General features: G+C 35.9%; 4 protein-coding genes and 1 non-coding gene across 6 annotated transcripts; 2 read left to right on the top strand and 3 right to left on the bottom strand.

Annotated features, from left to right (window-relative positions):
• Window positions 1–1,193: 1,193 nt before the first annotated feature.
• Window positions 1,194–5,047, bottom strand: LOC141708691 (putative UMP-CMP kinase 2). Of its 2 annotated transcripts, none has more exons than XM_074512442.1 (9): window positions 4,713–5,047; window positions 3,628–3,681; window positions 3,237–3,291; window positions 2,807–2,924; window positions 2,556–2,712; window positions 2,324–2,410; window positions 2,110–2,217; window positions 1,767–1,831; window positions 1,194–1,583 (listed from the first exon to the last, which is right to left on the bottom strand). In XM_074512442.1, exons 1-9 carry the CDS (start codon window positions 4,776–4,778, stop codon window positions 1,580–1,582), a joined length of 714 nt encoding a protein of 237 aa, XP_074368543.1. In that variant the 5' UTR covers window positions 4,779–5,047; the 3' UTR covers window positions 1,194–1,579. The 2 variants fall into 2 exon arrangements, with proteins under 2 accessions (XP_074368543.1, XP_074368544.1); XM_074512443.1 differs by having other exon boundaries at window positions 2,324–2,404; window positions 4,713–5,046.
• Window positions 5,048–5,814: 767 nt separating this feature from the next.
• Window positions 5,815–15,123, bottom strand: LOC141708690 (putative serine/threonine protein kinase IRE). The gene is made up of 17 exons (XM_074512441.1): window positions 14,456–15,123; window positions 14,111–14,178; window positions 13,860–14,036; window positions 12,360–13,691; window positions 11,640–11,812; window positions 11,194–11,443; window positions 10,750–10,842; window positions 10,520–10,660; window positions 9,895–9,987; window positions 8,619–8,823; window positions 8,423–8,508; window positions 7,783–7,871; window positions 7,526–7,577; window positions 7,388–7,444; window positions 7,132–7,302; window positions 6,744–6,824; window positions 5,815–6,564 (listed from the first exon to the last, which is right to left on the bottom strand). Exons 1-17 carry the CDS (start codon window positions 14,859–14,861, stop codon window positions 6,475–6,477), a joined length of 3,564 nt encoding a protein of 1,187 aa, XP_074368542.1. The 5' UTR covers window positions 14,862–15,123; the 3' UTR covers window positions 5,815–6,474.
• Window positions 15,124–16,010: 887 nt separating this feature from the next.
• On the top strand, window positions 16,011–16,924 carry LOC141703098 (G-type lectin S-receptor-like serine/threonine-protein kinase SD1-1). Its single transcript, XM_074506702.1, has 2 exons — window positions 16,011–16,282; window positions 16,477–16,924. Exons 1-2 carry the CDS (start codon window positions 16,011–16,013, stop codon window positions 16,922–16,924), a joined length of 720 nt encoding a protein of 239 aa, XP_074362803.1.
• A 1,661-nt stretch (window positions 16,925–18,585) lies between these two features.
• On the top strand, window positions 18,586–19,872 carry LOC141703091 (F-box protein At5g07610-like). The gene is made up of 2 exons (XM_074506697.1): window positions 18,586–19,294; window positions 19,466–19,872. Exons 1-2 carry the CDS (start codon window positions 18,586–18,588, stop codon window positions 19,870–19,872), a joined length of 1,116 nt encoding a protein of 371 aa, XP_074362798.1.
• Window positions 19,873–22,792: 2,920 nt separating this feature from the next.
• Window positions 22,793–22,899, bottom strand: LOC141709110 (small nucleolar RNA R71). Its single transcript, XR_012569703.1, has one exon. It is a non-coding gene; the product is annotated as a small nucleolar RNA R71 (small nucleolar RNA).
• Between the last annotated feature and the right edge of the window lie 393 nt (window positions 22,900–23,292).

The raw sequence follows: 23,292 nt of genomic DNA, 5'->3' as shown, positions 1-23,292 counted from the left end.
CTGAGAAGAATGAACGCCTGTTTAGTATATAGGGTTCTGCTGGGCTGAACAAGTTTCTTTTGGGTGAACGAGAGTCCAACCTAGAACTTGGGAATCGACGGATAAACTCTTATCAATTGAGTTATAACGATCTATAGTCTATTTTAGTTTATGCAAAAATGATGAGGTTTTAGGTGATAAGTTGATTTCGACTATTATTATCTTTCCAAATATTAATAATATTTTTTAAAAAATACCATAAAAGTATGCATTTCGAAAAGGTAACTCTGTTCTTTTGATAATAAGAGTTTGAAAATAGAACAGAGTTTCGATCAAAAAATCCTGGTTATGAATTCTAATGATTTGCGTTACTAAACAGTCCAAAATTAACTACTTACCTAGCAACTATTCTGTTTAGGATCAGCTGGACTCTTTCGTTTCTTCCTCGATCATCATTCTATCATCTTCTTCTTTAATTTCTTCCGAGTTCCATATAGCATGAATATATTCTTCTATGTAAAACAATAAATCTGAACAGTTGTTTATCTGCTGATCATAACGAACAATCTTTATTACTTTTTAATCATCATCACGGTAGCCAAAAGCTGAACCAAGCTACTGAACTGCGCAACCGAGTACATACAGAGGAAGTTTTGTTACTCCTGCCAATAGGATTCCGTGTATATGTACTTTCTATATGCAATCAAAACTCAGATAAACATAAAACGCAAAAATCACAACATGCCAATGATCTGTAGCAGCATATATACTGGATTGCTGGTTTCAACATTAACCATATGATTCATTGTGGATAAAGATATTTAAGACAAAATTAGGAGGGTCTAATAAAATTTGTTTTAAGCGCGTAGAGAGACCTAGTACCTTATTATTTGATTTCAGGATTTGCATACACATCTAAACTGCTAAATAGTTGTATTGACACACTCATATTCAAATCTTTAAAATCAAATCTTCCACTAAATATTTTTTCATGAACTTCATCAAAATAATCGTAGATCAAAGGTCCCATGATTGTTAAAACAGGGCTCACGCTGTTTTAGTTTTTATGTATATCTATTCGATTCTTATACGGGTGCCTAAGGATTAAAATAACCATCCATCACACTGGTTATAGACTAGTATCATTAAAGAACCAAATCAATAAAAAATTTAGGCACGGACAAACATGTACTATCAAAAAGATAAACGGACACTAATGAAGAATTTTGGGCGAGTTCTCATTCTATTTAACTTTTATGTCACATTAATACATAAACCCGACCTTTTTGAGTATCAGAGAGAACCCCACATTTTCATAAGGTACAAGAAACATATTCGTATACCTATAACATAGGTTTAATATTTTGAGATTATGTGCAGGCGTACTACATGAAACTGTTGCTTACAAGATGCAAGGAAAACCAATCTTTTCATATTAGGTGCTCCCTCCAACCACTTTAACCTTCAACTTGAGACTTCTTGGCTAGACCGCGCATACTTTTAACTAATAACAAGGTAAGTGCAATCAGAAAATCTCATTTAACATCTTTTTTTCAACTTGTTTTTTCTTCTCGGAAGAACGCCTGTTGGATCACATCGATTATCTGGAAACAAAAGACAGTTTTGTATGTTAAAAAATTATCATGCTTAACTGGACCTAACACATAAGGTTTCGAAACACCCCCAACTTTACTTTGAAAAAACAAATTAATAAAATAGAAGTGGCTATAACCCACAAATGTAGATCTTATCTTATTTGCATCATAGAACAAAAGAAAAGCACATACTTCCATGCATCAAAAACTGCACGAACTCGTTCAAAGATCTCGTCTTCTGTTCCAGTACCATCAATCTGCAGGCAAAAACCCCATTAGAAAAATCTACATACCATCACTAAAAACATACCTCCAAGGAGATTTGCAAAAGTAAAACTAACTTCGTACCTGGACAAGAACATTAATACAGAAAATATAATTAAAAAAACATAATAAACCTGACCAGTAACACCCAGTACTAGAAACAATATACTACTGATGGTAAAAAGTTTCAATCATTGAATTGGTTGATAAACATTAGCATTATGTATATCTATTAGCATGATAATTTAAAAACAAATTGGAAGAAACATACCTTATAAAGTACTCCTTTGTTGGAATAGTGATTTATGACGGGAAGGTTCAGAGATCTAAATGCTTTAAGACGTTCCTTAACCGTATCAATATTATCATCAACCCTCCCCTACACCAAAACAAAAACACCTCTTACCCTTCCTCATAAGATTATATAGAAGCATGAGAAGCTTATTAGTTTATCTTTTTAATATGGCTGAATGATATAAAAGCACCTCATTACGGCTTAGCACTCGTTTCACCATCACTTCTTCAGGGCAATCAAAGAAGAGCACAATATTTGGTTCTGCTCCGATCTGCACCTAACATTCTTATATTTATCATTTTGCAAGGATCAAATGACCTTATATTTTCTCACCAAGACTGGGTAATACAGCAACATTGTTCATGTACAATGTTAGAGAGGCAGAATACAAATATGGGTATTAATAAATCATGAGAACTCACAATACGTTCATACGCAATACGGTTTTCCTCGGTTCTTGGAAATCCATCAATAAGAAACTTATCATTTTCAGTTGATTCAATTGCTTTTCGAATTAGTCTGATTGTCACTTCTGAAGGAACAATTTTTCCTTTTGCAATTGTGTCAAGAATCATGGCGCTGAAATCATATCAAAGCATCAGTGCACTACTTCACAAAATGGGAAGGTGTACAGAGGAAGACATTATTAGCTGGACAAAATCTTGACTCCTACCCGTTTTCACTATTCATAGTTATTTCTTTCCTTAATAAATCACCAGCGCTTAGATGGGTGAATCCGTAGGTGTCAACAATCCTCGAACATTGTGTACCTTTTCCACTACCTGGGCCTCCTGAAAGTATAAATCTTAAGCTTTAGCACTATCACTATTTGAGTACTGTGGTAAGAAGTGTACATAATAGTCAGTTTGAAAGTATCTTGGCTGTGCAAGAAGGGTAAGTAAGACCGTCATGTGAACCACAAAGGTCTTATATCTTAAATCCACAGAGGAAGTGCAGATTAACTTCTCCACAAGTTTCTAGACAGCAAGAATATATATATAGTAAATGTGCTGAAAGATGAATAAGAATACAGGAAAAAAAACAGAATCACACTTCTAACAGAAATGGAAATTTAAATGACTTTATTAAGTAGAGTCCATTACCCAAGACAAAGGTGATAAATGGGGTTCTATCTTTTGAGAAGATTCCACCTCCCGGCTGCATCCAAATGAGTATACATATTAACAAATATAACATCCCGAAAAAATAGATTACTAGATCATAGATATCCTTTTCAGCAAGGACAAGTAAGAAGAATTTATTATCTAAAGGGTGAAATCATTTTGGAACTGGATGTATAGACATCACTAACTTTACAGTCAAAAAGACATCAGTATTTCTCCAATATTCAGATTAAAATAAAAAAAGAAAACTACAAATAAATAAATAATAACGGCCTAAAACTAGAATATGAATATAATATGTTAGATGAGATCTGTGCAAAATAATAATTCTCGCTATTCTAATAAAAACAAATCAAAGAATTTTCTAGACCTGTTTTAATACTTCCGTACTAAGTGTTTCCCAGATCTTCGGTCCATAGCTTGCCTGAAATTTCGAACAATAATTGTTAATGAATATCAGACAACAGTTGTATGCAGGCATCAGGCATCGGGCAATAATTGTTAAATAGTATAAAACAACAATTGCAGAAGTTGTAGATTGACAACTTCACCAAAATCTTAAAGTCTTAATAGAAGCGACTATATAGATTTCATACTTTTAACACTCTCCCTCACTCCCACAACTGAGCCGCCTTTATAATTCGTCTACTAGACTTCTCCCAAACATGAGTTCAGATACAATGTTAAGGTGACCAAACTCTAAAGGTTTTACTAGAAAGCAATATGTAAATTCTATATTCTTAGCAATCTGAATATAAAGTAATAACAAATTTAACATAGAAAATCTAGATAAGATGCAGACTACCGTCCTTAACATATTCTTCTATTTAGATTTATTCCTCAGATTGAATAATTGACTGGATAGAAACACCAGGTATGCCTTCTCGCCCTACTTTTTTTTCTTTTTTTTTGTAAATACAGATCAAAACACAAAAGACAGCCAATATTAAAATTAACACAATATTTTGTCAAATAGTTAACCATATGCCTACTAATACAACATTGCCTCAAAAAGTAACATCCGAAAATTTCAACACTCAACACTGACTCTAGTGCATAACTGAATCTGGATCCACAATAACACAGCAACACACTTCAACGCACTCAATCTGCTACACACAAATAAAGCCTAAAGACAACTTAATAGCACCTATTACTTCACATGATGAGTCATGATATCACACCAACACAGAATACTACACTATTGTTTACAGCAAATCAGTGTTGATCTGTTACATCACCTACTTGTTCACAAAGTTCAGTGAGAATCATAAGCTTAAAAAACACGTAAATAACATCGACATTTTTACTAAATACAGTAACAATCATAACGTAAAAACAAGTAAATAGCACCGAATAGTTCTCGAAAATCAGATACAGTAATGTCGAAGAAAATGATGATATAAAATAAAATTACAATGAGCATTGTATAATGAAACTGAACAGATGACAAACCGGAGAAAGTAGAGATGATTTGGAGGAAGAAAAGAGATGAGACAACGATGCCGCTCGTCTCCACATCGTTACGATCTACTCTGCTATCTCTGCTTTGTTTTTACAATGAGCGAGATTTATAATTTCTGTTCAGCTACGCAATTTGTCAAACACCTTGTGCTCAAACTGAAAAATCACTAAATCGTAGAGAGAGAGAGAGAGTAAAGAAAATGATTAAAAGTTGGATTGATTTTTGTATATCTTCTGCTCGGAACGTGGCAAATGGGTAAACTAACCGGGTCTCTGTCGTCTGTAAAGGGGCAGTTTTTACCTCTGGTAAATAATTGTAACAGTCAAACCGTCAATTGTCAAACACACAGGAGGGGCGTGAAGTTGTTTAATTAATTATTTAATATTTGAATTAATACAAGTTATTAATTGATTTTTAGCGTTGCAAATATGGGTAGTTTTGTAGTTTTGATTTTATGAAATTGATTATTACTTTTTTGTTATTTTTATACTTTAAAATGTTATATCATTGACAAAACTGTTCAAATTCAATCAAAATTTAAAATCATTTTTGACTTGTTTATGACAAAAATAACTTTGGATGAAAGAAATGATTCATAAGTTTGTTCTAATTGAAACATTTGATGTGAAAAATCGATTCATCTTTTTAAAAAAATTGATTGCTTTTCACGAAGTTTAGTTGAAATTTATTTATTGTTCCCCGCTAATTCTCCGTCATTACTCCCATGTTTTTAACATGATGATCAATACGTAAATACGTAAGCAATAATTCAACTTAAAATGTAGTACATACCTTTTTCCGCTAGTTAAATAAACACATTCCGTAAAAATGAGGTAAATATTTTTTTTAGTTTGGATTAATAGTTATTCCCTCCCCCATTTTTTTTCATCAATCAAAATCCACATTTTATTTAGTTAAACCAAATAAATTAATAGGTGCCATAGTCCATAATATAGAATTTGAATAATCATATTTATCATATTTTTACCTTTTATTCATCTTTATTTACCATAATTATTAAAAGTGAATAATTTTTTTGTGACATGCGATAATAAAAATAGTGGACAAGAAAATCGGGATGGAGGGAATATAGAGAAAATCAACATAAGTATGAAACACACCAATTTTAAAAATGAGAACTATTCGGGCATCCCTTATATTTTGTGTACAGATCAGTAAAAAGAGCAGAACACGCAGATTGCAGCATGTTCTTTTGATAACAACGACATCTGTGCTGCTATGCACCATCAAAAGCAAATATCTGAAGCTGCAGCTGCGCGTTGCTGGACAACTAAAATGCAGGTCTAGGCAAAGCTTAGTGCAGAACCAACTTTATGGAAGTAGATTCGTTTACGTTTAACACAAGAATCAAATTCGAGAAGCTATGACATTGACTTGTAAACCTACCCAAAACATATGTGCATTTCTTCTTACAATTTTTGCTTTGTGCAAACAGTTTCTGAACGCTTTAGAATCGTCAAGAACAATTTTCAGTATCCAATTTCAATGGTCCATTTTTATCTGAGAGAATCTTTTCGAGGATGATCTTACAACAGAACACCACTCACTCACCATCATCTTAACTAAAATCATTGCTAGTTACTGTGAAATATCTCAGCCGCGTATATGCATTACCTTCTCTCACATTTTCACTGTGAGTTGTATTATTAGATCTGGAAAAGGTAGGAATGAGATATCTGAAAGCAAAGTTGAGAAAGCACGATGAAATTTCTTGGGAAAAATGGGATTTTTTCAGGGAGCATCTGGTTTTGAAGCTTCTACTGATTCTTTAGCACTTTTGATAAGTAAATCATAATTGATAGAAGCAAGCTGAGACAAGTTCTGCAACAAACAGCAATAACAGTTTAGTTAGGATAAAGGTCAAAATGGCCACCTGTGGAAAATGAAGACACCTCCTGCAGTCGATTCTTCTAATGTTCTTATATCATAAAGTTCAGAGAAACTATACAAAAAAAAAGAACTACCTACAATAATATGAATATCAATAAAAGATGTTTTACCTTGAACGAAAAATTACTGAACGAGTATTTCACATCAAGAGTTGGACCGCCAAATTCTGTCAAGTTGCCAAATTCATCCCCCTGCATCAATGTCACTCGATGTTAGTATCCAAAGAATACATCTTCCCTAATTTTTGATTGCCCTTAGCAACGAGGAAAGTCAAATTTCTTTACACCAAGAGTATTGTGGCGGATTGTAATAGGATGTAAGTATGAAGAAAAATCTGATTAGATATCATTTCTAACAAGTTCGCCACTACATTCTTTATAGGTAAGAGATGAAAATTGGATTACAGGTGATGTAATTCTTTACGGTTTACATAGCAAACTGATGTTAAGTAAAAGCAAATAAACGACGTATTCATGTATATTTAGTATGCATACATACATCTTCATCCTGCATGTTGCTGTATGAACTGCTGCTACATGAATGGCTGGCTGTGTCAGTCATATCATCAAAGTCACTACCTCCATGAAGATGTTCATTTTCTGGATTCCAAATATACCGACTTGTGAAATAACTTGTGTCAAGTGCTTCGGCTGTTGGTATGAATGTAGCCTGCGAGAATTGAAAATTTTCAGTATTTGAACTTTTTACATATATCGGCATGCCTTCCACAAATGAAGGAAAAACATAGGATGACCTTCTGCCTCGCAAGTGTGTCCCAATTTATATCTTTGAAGAAAGGATGATCCTTTACCTACCAGAACAGTGCATCATAGAGAGTTTTATAAATTTTGATTGCCAATATCAGTTGAGAATCAAATAAAAATTATGGTACCTCACTAGCTCCTGTTGCACCTAGTCTTTGAACTGGATTTTCATTTAGCAAACTGAATTGCAAATCAGTAATTCGTAAGTACATAAAATTACAGGCTAAATTTGAAATTTAAATGCAAATATATTAAATTATGAGTTCCATATGAACTTTAGGTCCACGACTCATTTCAGATTACCCAATTAACAGTAACACAGAAATAAGAAATGGAAAAAATAGGCTAATCTATATGTTGACTCTGAATATGTAATACAGCTTACTTGTCAATCAAGTCATATGCTTCACAACTCATTTCCTCTGGGACTTTAGGCCAAGGTATGTCTCGGTTCATAATGTTGTCAAAAATTTTCTGCGCATAAGGATACAATTATTAGTATTGACCTTCTAGTCGACCAGTATCACATTCAAAACATCCTTTTAGAACGTGGCCAAAAAGTTGAGTTTGTTGTTGTATTCTAAATTTTCTTTTTCCGATGTGTACTTAGTGTTGAATTCATTTACTTTTTTGATAGGTTACATAGTTTATAGGAAGTGCAAGGAGAGGAGGTGTGAAAAGTATAACTCATACCCTTGTCATGGGAGGACGGGGTGGGAGATGAATCTTTGCCAACAGGCTATTTAGGATGCACTCTCATTTGCTCTCATATTCCATCTAATTATTGCCCCAACTCTAGTTTTTCTTTAATAATTTAGACATTTTCACCTCCTCCGTGTAATATTTTATCATTTATTATTAAGTTTTCGTGCATCTCATGTAATACTAATTAACAAGGCAACATACAGGGCTGTACACACAGGAAGTTTGATGTCAGCAACCCTTTATCCTCTGGTTAGTATTGATGTTACTAACAAAATTGCCATATTTGGATGCAAGTCGACTGATAGAGTAATGTGGCCTACCTGAGGATGATCTGCATTAAAAGGGGGGATACCAACAATAAGCTCAAAAAGAATAACACCTACTGACCACCAATCTGCTGTTGCACCTACAGAATAGGATGGAGCGAGAGAAATATAATACTATGTAAAAGAAATAGGAATTGAAAACTATTAGCAGCTTCACTAAAATGATCAACTTAGTAATAGGAAATTAAACCATGTCCCATGCCGAGAAGTATCTCAGGTGCCAGATAGTCAGGGGTGCCAACAATTGAATGCTTTTGGCGCTGGTCTTTTTTTATTGATGATTGTGTGTCTGTTTCAGATTCATCATGAACAGCAGTAGCACCGCTGACTGACGGGCCTGATAAATCCTCTGTGCTGTTGATAAGACCAACTTTGGAGAGTCCAAAATCTGTCAACTGTGACAGGATATATTAGAAAGTGAGACACAAGTATTACCAACAAATACAGCGTTGATGTGGTTATAACATGTATGACATACATGGAACATCACAGACATTTAAGTCTTTAAGCACAGAAGAAACATAGAAGTTGAATAGGACAATAACTTTGTTAAGCAATTTGCAACATAATCTCTTTATGATCCTGTTTAATTCCTGCTTGTTTGTAATCTTTATTAACAAGACAATAAAGAGTAAAATAAGGCAATTTCAATCTAAGTACTCCACTAAACAAATCTAGAATTCAGGGGTGTAAACAAGATCTTCAGATGAGCTTCACAGAACATAATTTAGGTTTGACTCATTAAACCTCCATACAGCACAAAACATCATGGCTTTATAGGAAAACAATCTTCTGACATGTGTAAGATCATCTGACAAACAGCAAGGAATATACACATCATTCTATAAATGTAAGTAGAGTGGGGGCATCCGCATTCAGGGATTGTACCATGTTTTCGGCTTATTGCAAGTTCTAAATAAAAACCTGGCTTGTACATGGAAAAATCAGTGCACAGTAGACATTGTATTGCATCTATTAGTTCTTGGAGAGAACAGCCTAACATAAAAGATACCGATAAAGGAAAGAACGTTAAAGACAATTTTAGCAAAAAGAAAAAAAAGCAATAATGATTGACAATATCCAACTGGCAAAGGCTCATCCTCCCTCCCCTCACCCCCAATCCCTCTCCCTATGACAATGTTATTGTTTTAAATGGCAACTAATGTACAACTATACAAAAAAACATTCAAGAAGTTACCAATTGACATGGTAAAAAATGACTTCAGTAAATATCCTTTTTTTTTGACAATTTCAGTAAATATCTTTAATACCCTTCACAGAGAACACTGCGTTATTTAAATTACACACAACTGAATCAACAATGTCCTAGGATGGGGCATAGAATTGGACACTTTTTGAAAGTCATAGAATGATTATCGCAAATATACATTGCATCTCATAAACCAAATAATGACATGGTGAATGTCTTATGCAAACAATTGGAAAAACAAGATTGTATTATTGACCTTGATATGACCATCTGGACCTATCAACAAGTTGTCAGGCTTCAAGTCCCTATGAATAACATTCATAGAATGCAAATACTTTAAAGCAAGGACCTGTAAGTAGAATTTCAGAATTATAAGGGTAAGAAATACTGGTAAGATAATAATGGAAATGGACTGAAGAGCAATATCTTGCAGGTAATTCTGATACTCGATTATTTTATATTTATTATTTGAAAATAAATTATTAAGTAATTTTTATTAGGTAAATTATAGAATGTCTGATATATTCTAAAATATGAAGGTCAAGTTACATTAGCTGCTGAATTTGTTCTGTGCTTTTTTTAGTTATAGTAGATGAGTAGTGAATGTGACTTGTAAGCCCAAATTTTTTATGAGTAAATTAATTTTGATAGGGAGTTTACTTGGCTTCGAAAGTGTAGAATCTTTACATGAAGCACTGCAATTTTTTCTTATTAGAAGAATTTCTTTTTGTTAAGATCTTTACTCAACTTCTAAAGCAGTATGAATTTAGAGCATTGAATTCTTTTGACTTGATAATAGGTTTTAGAATGAATTGTCTCAAGTCCTTGACCCCTGTCCGACATAAGGATACAGTAGATGAAGACCAGTATCTTATCCTTACAAGTTCTGCAATGTATACACGTGCCATGTCTTCTTCCAAGCAGCCAAGATTTTTCAGTAGAGAGTACAGATCTCCTCCATTTAAGTACTCCATGACCAAGTATAGGTTATCCCGACACGTGAAGGAATAAAAGAACCTGACCTGTTTATCACAAAAACTATGGCTGCATTAGAACATATGTGCACAAACAGCATGTAGTTTAACATGTTACAACGTCGTGACCTACTCACCACAAATGGATTTCTAATTGAAATTAGGATATCACGTTCAGCCAAAATGCTTTCAACTGCATTTTTACGAATCATATCAGCCTTTTTTAGAACCTGAAAAGAAACCAAATAAATGAAGCGTAACCAGGTGCCCATTGCATTTATAGACTTTGTTTTGATGCACAAAATTATACTTGTTGTAATAGTTTAGCTTACAACACCCTGTAGGGAACATATTCACACTAATTTTTACGGCTACTTATTAAGTCAAATTTTTAAATGAATAGGCAGGAAAAAAAAAATCTTGCTTCAGCTATGCACTGTACTTAACAAGAATTAGTACATGCTAGTATAAAACCATTGAAACACAAAACTGAACTGTTTTTTTCATATGTATCAAATTCATTTTTAGGGTAAATAAATGTAATTCATTTCACTTCATCCTCACAAGAAATTAGCATATACCTTAATAGCAAATAAATCACCCGTTGCTCTTTTTCTGGCCAAGAAAACTCGTCCAAAAGCCCCTCTACTAATGGGCTTTATAATTTCAAAATCTTCAATAGATGTTCGATCCTTATTATATGGATTAACAGGACTAGCACGCAAACTGCGAACTGCATCTTCTTCCACCGAACTATCTTCATCAGCCACGTTGGTAGATGATTCGACCTTTTCATCTTCAATCTGGCCACACAGCTGCACATATTTTTCCCTGTGGAGTTTTATAGGCAAAATTAGATGCATATACAGACATGGAATTTAAGAAATTTGAGATACTTCAGACATGTAATTCATGTCTCCACCAAAAGACACAAGGGATGATATAAAATTTAAATATGTACCGAAGTAGAGAACGTATTTAAAAGTATTTAAATCACTGCAATAGTTTTTAACTAAATAAAACTCACTGCAATAGTTTTTCTATTCGTCGGCCAAAGGTTTCAACAACTAGCGCGTCCACCTTTCTATCTTGGATGGAGTATTTGAGGTCTTCCAGACGATCAAGCATATACTCCAGCGCGCTGTACTCATTTGTGTTAACATTGCCTATAGATCGAGCAATTTCCAGTAGCTTATTTATCTGTCAATCAATGGTAACATAATAAAAACATGCAATTGAACTAGTTTCATTATATTCTTACAAGAACAGGGACAGCAAAAAAGAATTGTTCAAGTGAGAACAATAAAATGTTCTTTTCCTAGAAATATTTGAGGATACATATTTTAGATTGAAAAGTTATTACAACTATCACATTTTAGTTGTTCTAATGGAATGTCTTTACATTCTTCACTTCTGGTTCACCACGCGAGTTAAACTCCAGCCACTAATACAATTTATTAACCAAAATTTTATAATAAAGCATATTACTTCCCCATATCCGTATGCATATATTGTGCAGGCCGGCCTATAAAAATATAAGAAGTAGAAGTCTAAGCAGGGAAATGGAAATAGAGGCACGAGGTTTCAAACAAAGGAAACAAGTAAATGCTTTAGTCATCTGTTATGTTGTATTCTTTATCTGCCTTCAAATGATAACTGAATAGAGAGCTAATATGTATGACTTCAGATGATAGAAGACAGGAAAATATGACTAATCTAGTTTTCTTTTAATAATTGATGCAGGTACCTGGTCATAGCTTTCGTGCTCAGATATGTTTTTCCTTCCACTCATTAAGAATTCAATCTGGTTCGTTCGTGGGGTTAATAATGGTGATCGGGGCGTCAAACTACCATGTGATGAGGCTTTCTTCGGTGTTAAAATTCCACGTGTTTCACATGGCATCTCAGGAGACAGACTGTCAGAAAATGCAGAATCAACTTCAGGGACACAGTTGAGAATGTCCTCCGAGAATCGGCGAGACAAACCGTGTCGTCTAGGGGAAAAATCATCCAATTCTTCAGATGCACTTGAGGTAGACACTCTCGATACCTCAGGACTTCCTACAGCAGAGTCAGTGCCTTTTGGAGTCCATGTCTCAAGTATCCTTTCAAGAGTTTCTGCAACTCTGTCAAGTCGTTCATTTACTGTTAAACCCTTTAAATCACATCTGTCAGCAATTGTGCAAATTCTAGAGTGCTCTTCAACATGTACAGTGGGGATTTCAACCTCACATATACGACAGATTAATGAGTTCTCATATGTTACGAGGGGATGGTCTCCTCCGATACCCAAAGCAACTCTTTGTACTTTCAAGGGTGTACCTGAATGATCAGAAGTGCATATGACCGGTTCTGATGTCCTGAAACTGTCATCAGCCCTATTTATTTCATCTTTCAGTTGCATACTTTCTGTTTTATCCTTAGATGAGATATCAGCAGTTTCCACGCCTATCCGCTTCTTTGGAGATGGTGATGGAAGCTTTTTGTAGGATGCCATCCTAATGCTTCCAGTTGATGAAGCAGTACTTTTGGCTGTGCTAACCTCCGCGGTGTCAACCTTGGCCTCTAAATTTTGGTTAGATTTACCTTGACTATTAGCCAAATTTCTTCGGATACTGGCACGGTTCTTCCTGGACTGTCCATGTCTTGCCTCCTTCCCACCAAATGAGCTATTGAATTCCTGGTGTGAGGTCGCATTAATTTGTTCAGAGTACACTCCACCCAAAGCATGGTCTTCTTCGTAGCCACACTCCTTATGGAACTGTACAAGCCTAGTGCATCGAGTTAGAATAAATAGAAGGCGAGTATGTAACTGTTTGAGGGTGCCCATTGGTAGTTCCTGACGTCGATCATCTAAATTCTGAACAATGCGTTCACACTTTGTCCAAAACTCACTTGATGGCATTTTAGCACATCGTCTGGACATAATTAATAGATCTTCCAAACTATCTTTCCATTCTGGATGAGACTCTGAAGTGTTCTCAAGTATATCAACCAAGTCCCCGGCATATATACCCAAGTCAGAGTTAACTTCTTCCTTTAACTTGTCAAATTTGGACCTCATCATTACCATGATTTCCTGAAAAGATGCCAGTAAATGAGCTTTTAACTGTGGAATTAGAGCAATTTTTTTTATATCTTTTCGCTGACTTAAAGTAGAGCAATATTTACCATTAACCAAAAAAACTGAAAGTAGGGAGAAAATTCAAAGGGTACAAAAAAATGCTCTAGCTGAAAAGATTGATACCTCCATCCGACCAAATGCTCGAGATTTCCAGAATGGAAGAGGCCTCACACCTTTGGAATTAAGTTCGTGAGAAAAACTCTTGATATCTGATGCCTTCTTATAACGACCACTAGTAACACGCAGTATAGCCTGGAAGCGTGGAGAATGAATCTCCTTCGCCAAAGCAGCATGGTGACCCTACAACAAACAAAATGAAAATGCATACGAACATAGTAATCCTCTGAAAGTAAACCGAAAAATAGCTGGCACACCTCACTTCCTGATGGGATTGAGCTTGTGATTCTTGTAGATTTGGATTGACCCCATTGCATTTTCAAGCCTGTATTCATAAACTACTTGAAGTGATTACTTTTGCACTTAATCCGTATTTCTCGAATACAATGTTCAAAAGCCAAGAAAAATAACAGATAATGAACAATTCAAGCAGGTAAAATATACTATGTAGACTTATTAGTTATTAAGCTTCCACGAATATTAATACTGGCATTATCTCAACAAGATTATCGACATATACATGTACAAATATAGTCTAAACAAATTCTACAAATAAAAATAAAATTGAAATAATACATTAAAAAATGGGTAATTGAAATCACCTGGTTCCAAGGTAATTGCATGTTGAAGAGGAATAGATAGCTTAGCTGTTTCTTTAGGCGGTTCAGGAGGCAATTGATCATCTTTACCTAAATTAGAATTTTTTCGATCTAAAGAAGAAGAGAATCGAAGACGAGAGGGATCGGATCGTGTCCGAATATGATTAAGGCCAAGAGCCGAAGCCTGAACAATGACAGGATCTTCATCATTATTAGAATCATCATCATCTTCATCACTACATTCTTCTGAATAATCAGATGATGTATCCTGAGTTTGTCGTATTGGAATAGGAGGAATTTTCCTCAGCTTCACAATCGACGGGGTAGATGGCGATGAATCGGGATTATTTGTGTTAGTAGATTGTAAATTATGATCTGAAGAATCATCATGAGGTGGAGTCGACGACATTGTAGTCGCGAAAATGCAATATTCTTCATTGCATTGTGAGTGCACAAGATTATATAATTACTAGTGCTTGTAATTGTCTAGTTTCGTAAAATGGTGATTATTGCTTGGATCTTGAAAACATGCATGTGCATGTAGTATAGCTTTGAATCTTCAATTGTAGATAGATGTTAGCTTGGAATCTTGGATCTTGCACATATATGTGTCTTTCACAATTTTAAAAAAAATGATTATGTGAAATAGTTGTGTATGATGATGAAAATGGAGAAAGAAAAGAGGTAATGGAGGGTGAAAGGAAAAGAGATAAAGGGGTTTGTTGAAATATTGAGGGTGAGATTTTCGCGGGAAGTGGAATGTTAAAACTGACAAAGCTTATCCGTTTGTAATGTGCACTAGCTAGCCATTTGTTTGCTATTTTTACTAGGCCATCTCTAGGATTATATTGTGGAGCAGGTTTTTTAGTTGTACAACTAGTAAAACAACTAAATTTAATCCTAATATTCTAGGCCCAAAATATCACACATATTACATGTTTATAGACAATGTGCGATGACATAAGGTCTAAAATATCATGCGTCTAAATACATTATGTGGAATCCGCATCTCCCACATCCGTGTACATGCGGTTGTATTACGAAAAATGAAATTAAAAGATTTATCTAAAAACTTAGACTTAATTGCAGTATGATGACCTGAATTTTAATTTTTTTGCACAAAAATGGCTCATATATAATAACAGGCACCCGCATGACTGAATTTTAATTTTTTTAACGGACGATTGCATTCTGTCAAATCAGTTTAACAGACGTTAATTTTGCAGGGGTAAATTCGAAAATTTAAAATTAAAGCTATACATATATATTTGTATATATAATCAGAAGAGAGGAAGGACAAGTTCTACGACATCGAGTTTATGTAATGGTGATTTTGAACTTGGTTTCTTTAGTCTGGGCAGTTCAAAGAATTGGTACTTAAGCATATGATACAAGAGGGCATTTGAGACGATAGCATGGCTTGCCAATAAAGATGCACCCCTTACTAATTCATCGGGCATGCTAACTTTAAGTAGCGAGGGAACTATATATCAATATTCTCGATGGTAGAAACAACATAATATGGTTTTCAAACTCGTCAAAATATTTGAAGAATCCCATGGCACAACTATTAGACTCGCGAAATCTTGTTATTCGAGGAGATAATGACTCTGATCCAGCAAATTTTCTTTGGCAAAGTTTTGATTTTCCTGATAACACTCTTCTAACAGGCATGAGGTTAGGAAAGAATTTGGCAACTGGGCAAGAATGGTACTTAAAATCATGGAAAAGCACTATTGATCATTCTCCAGGAAATTTCCGATTTGAACTTGATGTCAGTGGTTGTCCAAAATTAGTCATATGGAATGGATCAGCTAGATACGTGAACAGGTCCCTAGAATGGTGTTAGATTCATTGGCTTTCCTACTTGGGACCCAAGTGATACATTTATATCTGAGTTTATGTCGAATGAGTAAGACATATATTATAAGTATGAACTTTTTCATAGATCAGTGCTTCTGAGGATAAGCACAGAGCCTGATGGGCAAGTAATACTCTATCTACACATGAACTGACGGTTTTAGAGCGTGGAATCCGTCTGTATTGCTTCAGCCTAAATACTGTGATGTTTACCCACACTGTGGGGAATTTGGAAGCTGTAACAATGACTCTCTTTGTATCTGTTTAGATGGATTCCAGCCCAAAAATATTGAGGCCTGGAGTAGTTTAAATTTTTCAGAGGGGTGTGCCCGAAAGATACCATTAAATTGCAATAATAAAGATGACTTTAAACGGCAGTCAAACATGAAATTGCCATATACAGGGAGCTCATCGTATAATATGAGCATGAAACTTGAGGAATGTAAGATAAAGTGCCCGGAGAACTGCTCTTGTACAGCATATGCAAGTACCACTATCACTAAAGGAGTAAGTGGTTGCTTGCTTTGGTTCAGTGGCCTGATTGATATCAAAAAACAAGACCAAAGTGGGGATGTTTTCTATGTCAGAGTGGGGAGTGATTCAGTGGCCTGATCGACAATGTGGGAACAGTAAGAAGCCTTTTGCTAGAAAGTTCAGGACCAAATGGAAGTTCAACTCAAAATTTCAAAACTTTCAGTGATAAACTGTTCACCACTCAATTAATTATTAATCCTTAATTAGTATGCGATGATACTCTGTCAAGAATAATTTGATTTCATCAAACTTTGTAACTTGCCCTTCCGCCCTTCTGATTATATATACAAATATGTATATATAGCTTTAATTTTACATTTCCGAATTTACCCCTACAAAACTAATGTCTGTTAAACTGATTTGACGGAATGCAATCGTTCGTTAAAAAAATTAAAATTCGGTCATGCGGGTGCCTATTATTATATATGAGCCATTTTCGTGCAAAAAAATTAAAATTCAGACCATCATGCTGAAATTAAGTCAAAAATTATCACAAAACTTGCTAGTGCCATCATGCCATGTGATATTATTTTAGGTATGGTTTTTTAAGTTGTGCTGTTTTGATCACAGCATTATGATTATGTGGTAGAAAGCACACTAAACGGTTTACATTTCATTTTGATATGTAGAATAGTATTCATTTGCATGAGAAGAAAATTAAATAGAGTCTGAATTCATAAATGTGAGGGAAAAAGATGATCTTGAAATGTTGGTGTACTATCTAATGTGATTGCAGAATTGTTAATAGAATATTTTACGGGTTTATTTAAATCGGGAAGGCCATTAAAGAATGACATTGGCGAGTTAGTAATTTTTGTAAATTGCAAAGTAGATGATTAATTCAATTAAGCTTGGTTGCAAAAATTCAATGCAGGGGAAGTTCAGGAAACTGTTATGCAGATGCACCCAAACAGCCTTCTGGAAGTAATAATTTTATCACAATTACTGGAAAAGTATTACTCAGATGGTGGAGACTCAGGCGTACTTTTTTTCTCGTGTTTTTTTAAAGCCTACATTGTACAAAAAGATGGTAAATGAAAGGAGTTCAAGAAATTGACCAAATATACCTGGCAAGATTAAACATTTTGCTTCAAGGCGAAATTGTTTTGTTCAAATGTGTGGCAAAGAATTTAGATCAGAGTTGCATAACAACTAAATCAGACTTACATTTCTGTTCTTATGCGCAGCAGCCAGCAATTATGGCAAACAGAATATGCCTGAATTATGTTCGTTATAGCAAGATCGAAAGAAAATGTGAGACAACAAAGCCCTTATCAAAAGTCAACTGATTGATGGTCTGACTAATTTAGTTGACTGATTCGTTGTTTACTAGAGCAAAGTGTGTTTGAGAAATCCTTACAATGTAGTGACCGGTAATCTGATACTTCCTCCGTCCTGTCACATTATACGTTTCCTATTTTGACTTTGACACTATTTATGATACGCCATTGACTATTAATTTACATCTAATCTATAATATCAAATATAGTTATGAGTATAGTCATGAGTGATCTTGTTGGATTCGTATTTATAAGTACTTTAATACAATGAAATTTTTATATTTAATACTAATACGAAATTAAAAATATGTTTTTAGGGACGTAGGGAGTAACATTATTTAATTAGGAGTACACTGCAAGGTTTTGGAGGCCAAAAAGCCAGTGTGCATATAAATATGGAGAATGTCTCTGTATTAAACATCAATCTAACAGATAGTCTTGGAATCAATTATGATTAAGATGGGAGCTAAGAGAAGCCGAACAACCAAACAAATTTCTCCCATTTCATGTGATTCTGGCCTGAAATCCTCTGCTATAATAGCATCTGCGGTCATAGTTGCTTCAAGCGAAGACCTTCTGATTCAGATCCTGTTGCTTGTCCCCATAAAGACACTTATGGGCTTCAATTCTGTATCAAAACAGTGGTTATCTCTCATTACTGATCCACGCTTTATTCGTCTTCGTTACCCTCTCCCACCCTCTGCATCTGCCCTCTTCTTCCGTAGCTCCAGCTGCAGCAGCAACCCTGACTACCAATTCATTTCTCTTGACATCACCGAAGTTAGCCCAATCCCCTTCAAAACTCTTAATTTTACTCGTGACCCTTTAAGTTCAGGCATATCCGTTCTTCAATCATGCAATGGCCTGTTATTATGTGCTAGCCATCAAGCACGTGAGTTCAATCGCAGATATTATGTGTACAACCCTACAACTAGCCAATTTGCCACCCTTCCTAGAATCAGACGTGAATATTCAAAACACGTTCTTGGAATGAGTTTAGCCTTTGATTCTTTAAAGTCACCTTCCTACAAAGTTGTTTGTGTTCGAACCTCTGGTAAACTTTTACAGATAGAGATTTATTCATCTGAAACTCAATTGTGGAGAGTCTCTGGTGAACCTTTTACCGCACCAAAGTACATGGAATTCGGAAATTCTAGATTCTGGAATGGTTCTGTTCACTGGTGAAATAATTCTTTTCACAATAATACTTGGAGAGATGATCCATATTCATTGTACTTCAAAGTTGATGAAGAGAAAGTAGAGCAACTGTCAATGCATGTAAAGCACAAAAGGACGGTCCAAATGCATGTGTATGAATGAGTGGAAACTTATCTTGTAGCTTTTTATCTTGGCGAGTTTGAGGGCCATTGGCATCTTATTGAAGTCAATTCTGATTTCACTAGTTTGTTCGATGTGTATGAGATGGCAATAGATCACTCCTGGTGGTTTGTGAAGTATCAAGTTGATCTATCTGCAATTTCTAGTGTATTTCCAGAAATAATAAAAAATAACCGGTATGGCTATGCATTTAATATTATTTCACTAGGAAGGAGAGGAAGGGAAGAAGATGATGAATCTTTTTTGGTCTTGGAGATACCTGGTGGTAAGATTGTGCATTACAACCTTGTGGATAAAACTGTGAAAAAGCTCTGGGAGTATGCTCCAATCGGTTACAAGTTTTATAATGATGATGGTCTAAGGTATTGTCGTGCTCTACCATATATTGAGTCGCTTGCTTGTGTGTGAGATGATCCATGTACGTTTCAGTTTTGTTGACGGAGGAATTTGGGAGTAACAAAGCCTGAGGTTCGTAGCCGGAAACAAGATCTGTGACGGTGGTTCTTCATCGGAAACGTGAACAATAATCGGTGGATCTGATGAATAGTGTTCGGAAAATATGAATAGTGTTTGGTTGTAGTTGTTATTGGTGGCTGAGATTGCTTAGTGTTAGTGGTGGCTCCTTCGCGCTCTCGCTTCCGACCCCTTGCAATTTGCCTACGTATCCCTATTTATAGGGAATCAAGCCAATGTAGTTCTTGGGGAACAAGAAACCTAATAGGCTTAGATCTCTTGTCCCGAGACCCAGTAGGAAACCTACCGGAAACTGCCTTCTACTAGATTTAAGAATGTCCGCCGATGAGGCCCAACCACAAAAGCCCAAGGCTCGTCCGCGACTTCGAGACTTCACGGATAAGGCATCTCCCTGTCCAAGGGTAACCCTCCGCTACCAGCTGTTTCTCTAGTCCATGGACACAGGTATATCCGTGGTTCACCCCAAATATTGGACGCATCCTTGTCCCCCGGATAAGGAGCCCCTATCAGATTGCAGAACAAGTGATCCTAAGCTTTTGGGTGCAAAGTGCAGGATACTCCGAAGTCTCCCAACGAGAACACCCATTGACTACAGAGACAGAGCTCCCAAAGCACACACCCGGATTTACCCCACATCCCCAATGAGGACACTCATTGACTACAGGAGGAGGCCTTCCGTCCAGAATTACCCCTGGAGGTCTCTGACCACGGACACCGTCTTCCTGTGGTTGCATTACAGGATGGAGTTCTTCAATAGGGTACCTGCAGCAAACTGTTGAGTGGCGTTTATGATACTTTATAATGTTCTAATAAGCTTTGGATTGATGCATTTGTACTCAAGTTGTTAAGTGTTTTAACGTGTTTTCTAGTGTTTTTACATTTCAGGCATTAATCTGTGAATTAGGTGAATTAGCATTGTTTTGGTGCTAATTTGGTGTCAAGGTGGTGTTGGAATAAAAGCTCGTGGAAAGTCGGCTCGAAGCAGCAAGGAAAAAGATGAAATCTGATTTTTTCCTAGAAGGACGGCAGCGCGGCCGCGCCAGGATTCCAGAAAGGCAGCACGCCCGTGGTGTGATAGCGCGCGGCCACGCAAGTGCAAAAAATATGAATCCTGATTCTAATTCGATTTTAAGTGGGGAGACTTCCAGATTGCAATATATTCAAATAAGAACGTTTTCATGAGGGAGACGTACCAGGGCGCAAGGATAGCCGTAAGAAGACCGTTTTTAGCACAATTCAACGAAGACGAAGAAGATCTTGTTTTACTTGTGAATCTTTATTTTAAGTTGTATTTGGATGCTAGTTTTCTTATTTGTGAACCTTAATCTTGTTTTGTACTTGGTTTTATTTATTCGTTATAAAGACTACGTTTGTTATACCATGCTTTCATCGGAACCCACGTTGATGATGAGTCTGATTATGGACTAATCATTATCGTGGGATTCTAGCGGATTTATTTATGGATTTCTTTGGTTAAATTATTTCGATGCCTTAGTATGTGGTGATTATATGATATCCTAGTATTGGTTGTGCGTATTCGTCTTATGAGCGTCGCAAAATTATAAGATAGCGTGTTAATTCTTAATGAAGCGACAATGAATTTAAGGATTTAGAACTTGCCATGCTAGCATAGGTTCATGTATTCTCATGCATGATTCGTAGGTAATTTTAACCATCTTACTTGCCCTGTATAATCAAGATAGATAACTTGTGCTTAAACCGTTATGTTGTCAAATTCTATAGACATATAGGGTCTCAATATAATTGGTGTCTATTCAGCTTCTATCTCTTTTTTAGATGTTTGGTAGTATGGTACTCGTGCAACGAAAGTTGGCGTTTATCAGTTTCGTGTTGTCTGATTAGTGTTATCACCATTGAATGCAAAGGTTGAGAACAATAAGGCTATTGAATGAAGTATTTAATGAAGTTAGAATCCCATGTTTGTCATATATATTAATTTAATCAATCTTATTCTCTTAGTTATAATTGTTAGTTAATTCTTAGTTATAAACAACCTCAATTTGTTATCATCTTAGCATTGAATAATAACCATACATTGTTGTTTAAGTGCGTGAATTAATTAGTTAACCAATACAGTCTCTATGGGAACGAACTAGAAAATATTCTATACTACTTGTGAACGCGTATACTTGCGTGTATTATTAGCGCGTGTTTAGCGACTAACAAGTTTTTGGCGCCGCTGCCGGTGACTGCAGTGTTAATTATTAGTTTATGTATTTTCCATCAGTGGCCGTTAAAGTTCATTGACTCGGACATTGTTACTTAGCTGTTTCCTTATTTTATTTCAGGTACTCTAGCGAGGGTGTATGCATACGCGTTCGCGTACTCGTAAGAGAAATCTGGATCAAGCCGAGGAGGAAGCGATAGTGGTTCGTAAGGAAGTTTTTGAGGAAGAAAATAAGGAAGAAGAAGAAGAGAAAGTTGAAGAACCAGCTTTAGTAGAGATGGGTGATCAAGCGGAAAATCCGAAGGCTTTGATGGACTATTCTCAGCCTAAGATTAATGACATTTAGTCAAGCATCATCAGACCAGCCATCAGGGCTAACACTTTGAGATCAAGTCAAGCACGATTCAGATGATACAGAACTCAGTTCAGTTTGGGGGTTCTCCTACTGAAGACCCCAACATGCACATCAGGGATTTCATCAAGATCTGCGACACCTTCAAGTTTAATGATGTGACCGAAGATGCTATCAAGCTACGCCTCTTCCCATTCTCTCTAAGGGATAAGGCTAAGTGATGGTTACACTCTCTACCAGCAGGGTCTATCACCACTTGGGAGGATCTTGCGTAAAAGTTTCTCACTAAATTCTTTCTTATGGTGAAGACTGCTGCAATCAGGAAAGCTCTTACCCAGTTTGCTCAGCAAACAGGAGAATCTTTGTGTGAGGCTTGGGATCGATATAAGGAGATGCTAAGGAAGTGCCCACACAATGGCATGCCTGATTGGATGATTATCAACTGTTTCTACAATGGATTGGATGCTACTTCTAGACCCATGCTTGATGCAGCATCAGGAAGAGCCTTGTGGGCTAAGAGCTACGATGAAGCTTATGAACTAATTGAACTGATGGCTGCTAATGAGTACCAGAATCCTTCCCAGAGGTTGACTCAGGGAAAAGTCGCAGGAACTCTGGAGTTGGATGCAGCAACTGCTATCGCTGCCCAACTTAAGGCTTTGACGATGAAGGTGGACACTTTGACTAATTATGGAGTTAATCAAATCACCAGTGTCTGCGAGCTATGTGTTGGTGCCCATGAGACTGATCAGTGCACAATTTCTAATGAATCAGCTCAGTTTGTGAGCAACTTCCAGCAATCGCAGCAACCAAT

Source organism: Apium graveolens, chromosome 2 (assembly GCF_009905375.1).
Source record: "Apium graveolens cultivar Ventura chromosome 2, ASM990537v1, whole genome shotgun sequence".
NCBI classification, from domain to species: Eukaryota; Viridiplantae; Streptophyta; class Magnoliopsida; order Apiales; family Apiaceae; genus Apium; species Apium graveolens.
Note: the sequence above shows the minus strand (reverse complement) of the source record. Positions and strands in the feature narration are given on the sequence as shown.